The sequence below is a fragment of the Gymnodraco acuticeps genome, unplaced genomic scaffold, assembly GCF_902827175.1.
Source record: "Gymnodraco acuticeps unplaced genomic scaffold, fGymAcu1.1, whole genome shotgun sequence".
Taxonomy (NCBI): domain Eukaryota; kingdom Metazoa; phylum Chordata; class Actinopteri; order Perciformes; family Bathydraconidae; genus Gymnodraco; species Gymnodraco acuticeps.
The window spans coordinates 503,016-506,544 of NW_022989944.1; the positions used below are offsets into that span (position 1 = coordinate 503,016).

Here is a 3,529-nt window from a genome sequence, read left to right on the forward strand (position 1 = left end):
TTTGACATTCTTACTTTAACTTCTTATGTGTGTATAGATTGTTTATTAAAATTATTTTATTATTTATTTATTACATTTTTAAATGGTGCAATTGTCACAAAACCCAGGATTAATTCTGATTATTTATCAATGTAATTTCATGAGCTTACATGTTAATTTCTCTATCCACATATGTTATTACAGTACACAGTATTCATTCTACTATACAGTATTTAATTTAGCATTCAGTTTTACCTTATTCTTTTGAGTATATTATATGTTCATTGTTGAAGGAGCCAGGAAATGATAATGTCCATTGCCAAAAACCATGCTATAGCTATTGTGCATATGAAAATAAAGCCTTTGAATCTTTCAATCTAATAGTCCTACATACTTTAGCACCTGTTGATCTATCAGTTCAGCCACAGCCAAAGCAGGGTAACTTTGAACACTTTTTACAACCATTAGAGAGATGGTAAAACATTAGGATTATAAATACACACAAGACAAATACCTGCACACTAACACAATAACTTACAGCAAGTGTTTGGAGTCCATTAAATTCACGTTACCTTAGAAATAGGGCAGGAACATGTTTGTTGGGGAAGAAGCATCATTTGAGTCTTCGTGGATTTATTAGTGGGACATATCGCCGCCACGTGGTCGGTGTAAGGTAGTTAGATCGGTTGCTCTGCGTTGGATTGAGTGAGCCTGGCTTCACAATAAAACACAATAACAACACGGTGTAAAGATGGCAGCGATGGCACCAGCGTTACGAGTGTGCAGAGGAATACTAAAAGAACTGCGTGCCAGCATAGGACCGACCTATAATAAGTCTCTGGCTTACAACTATGTCATGGACCAGTTCCGTAAGAATAAGGCGAGTTTCACACCAATTGCGTTTAAGCTAAAGTTAGCAAACTGTCATCCAAAACAGCATGGCTAACGTGAGCTAACCTGATAACTCTGTAATCACTGTTTTACGTGCTAGTTAAAATGATATAATGGTGTTTAATAGGGCACAGAAGTAGGAATAGAGTATATTCAACTGAATATGATTGTGGGGCTTTGTTATTGTCTTTTTAAATCATATTTGACAGTTAACAGTTCACCACAAGGTTACTGTAGGACATGCTAACATTAGCTAGCCGCTAACAAGCATTAGCATAGCTCAGTATTAATACACAGGTGATAAAACTTCCTGATAGTTATTAAGCTTAGTAAATGAGTTCCTACGCGCCAAAGTGCAGCCTTTTACATAGGAGTAATAAGCCATTCATTGTGTCAATTATTGTAGTTTATTTACGTTTGTATACTTTACATTTTAACAGCAATATACTAAATATATTTCATATAAATCATTAAGTTATATTTTTGGTTATCAAGGATGTTGTGTTATCCGCGGGGTTAAATAGATCCTTGTTAAAACGCTTTTATCAGTTATTAGCAATGGATTTGTTTAGTCCTTCTTGCATGACCACATTGCAATTACAATAATGAATTGAACTATATATGTATTAATTGTAATTCATATGTAGAAGTAGTAGAACTACTCTCCAATTAACTAATCTGTCCTCATGCTATCTTAGGATAGAGGGTGTCGTTTTTTTCTCATACTGATATTCTGAACAATCTGTGCTGTTGTATTTGCTGTAAAGTGTCTCTACTGTAGGCTATTTTTATTATATGTACAGCACTTTGGCTCGACCAAAAATCGTTTATAAATGTGCTATATAAATAAAACTTGATTTGATTTAGTGTTTGGCCTCCCACTTGGTTTTCGTTTCTCACCCAAAACACAGACGAGCTGCTATTTCATATTAAATGTTGGTGTGTTTTTGTAGCATATATTGGCTTAAAGCTTGTATTATTAATGCTTGGCAGACCATGTCTCACCAGGCTGGTCGAAAACATGTTCAGTCACTGGAGCAAAATAGCTTGGAGCAACTCTTGCTTGTCACTGTGTATTTGTCCAAGCCCCTAAAACACCCCCAGGCATTTTAATGTATATACGTTAATGTCTATAGAGGGACTGTCACCCAATGCTCACTGTCAATGTATGGTTGATGAAGGAAGAAAACATAGTGGCAGGAGAGCGTGCGATGTATATAGGCGAGTTAGTTTATGTTACATAGTCTGGAGACATGCAAACTCCATGTTGCCCACCAGCTAGACCTTATGGCTTTTTCTACATAACCTTGATTTCATGTGGTGCAGTGATGAAGTATTTTTGCGGGCCGAACTAAAACCATCCTATAGGCTCACCCGACTAAAAGCAGGGGGATTTTTCAATTTGAATTAGGAATATTGTAGAAAACACGTTTTGTTCAACAGGATATTCTCAACATAAACACCACTTTATGATTTTTTTTTTAAGCGTAAATGCAATCCCCAGAACTAACTATCTAACATTAGGTTATAAAGGAACTTCATCACGGTCACATGAATTCACGTCACCACCGCTAAGCTAAAGGCAGCTAATGTTTCGGCGTGATAATGTTAAGTCGTCTCATTTAGACACTTGTTAGAAACCACTGTTTTTATGACACGTACAAGCTTCAAATATTCACCAGTGGGGGATTTTATGTCTTAAACAAATATGAAGCTTGTGTAAACAGACCTTATTTGAGGCCTCTTACCAAAAACACATTCAGAAAACCATTGATTCAAGACGGGGAACCGGAGGGGCTAAAATGCTAACTCATTCCCAGGTGTAAGGACATCCCACACCACTCTATTGCAAACCTGTGTATGTTATCTATTTATGCTACCATCTTCATTTGATCTTCACTAACATTTCCCCCCCCCCCCACACACAGATAACAGGTGAAAGGTACTGCCGGGCCCAGCAGGAGGCGCACCACGACTCCAACACCTACCTGTGTCTGCTCGGCTCCACCAGGACTCACCTGGCTCTGCACAAACTGTACCACGCGAAGGGCGAATGCAGCCAGGAGTCAGCAGCTGCCATGGTGGGGCTCAGGCTGCCCACACAGCCGGGGGGGAAAGGCTGGGAGAAGTGAGGACAGCGGGAGAAAATCCTTGAGATCTCAGCTTTGGTCGTTTGCAATTCACCACATGAAAAGCAATCTGTAAAGGGATAACTGTTTGGATGGCAGACTGTGCCATCATGGACTGCTTTGAGGCAATTTCACTTATTCCTGTTGTGTTGTTCGACCAATATGAGTAACATTTGAGTATTTGAAGCAACTGAAATATGTTATGATTAAAAATCTGTTTGGTTGTCACTTGCTTTTGTTGGTGTTTCGGCAACCGTTCAAACATACTCTTTTTTTATTCATCTGTCACATTAAATAATATAAATATTAGTCACTGTTTCTGAGTTATTTAAAAAAACATGGCCACAGATTATCCAGAATACATTTTATTGAGTTGTTCTATTTCAATACATTTTCACTTTGGTATTCAATAATGGTTTCATAATTTCTTATAACTAAGCAGGTATCGTTTGAGTCAGATTCAATTATTAGGTAAAAGTGAGGTGAACTACCTTAAAGACAATCAGAAGGGTACAAAACCATTGAACAGA

At 37.7% G+C, this 3,529-nt stretch overlaps 1 protein-coding gene across 1 annotated transcript; it reads left to right on the forward strand.

Annotated features, from left to right (window-relative positions):
* The first annotated feature begins 698 nt into the window (after nucleotides 1-698).
* fmc1 (formation of mitochondrial complex V assembly factor 1 homolog) lies at nucleotides 699-3,308 on the forward strand. Its single transcript, XM_034210228.1, has 2 exons — nucleotides 699-859; nucleotides 2,799-3,308. The coding sequence occupies exons 1-2, from the start codon at nucleotides 731-733 to the stop codon at nucleotides 3,000-3,002; spliced, it is 333 nt and encodes a 110-aa protein (XP_034066119.1). The 5' UTR covers nucleotides 699-730; the 3' UTR covers nucleotides 3,003-3,308.
* Nucleotides 3,309-3,529: the final 221 nt, after the last annotated feature.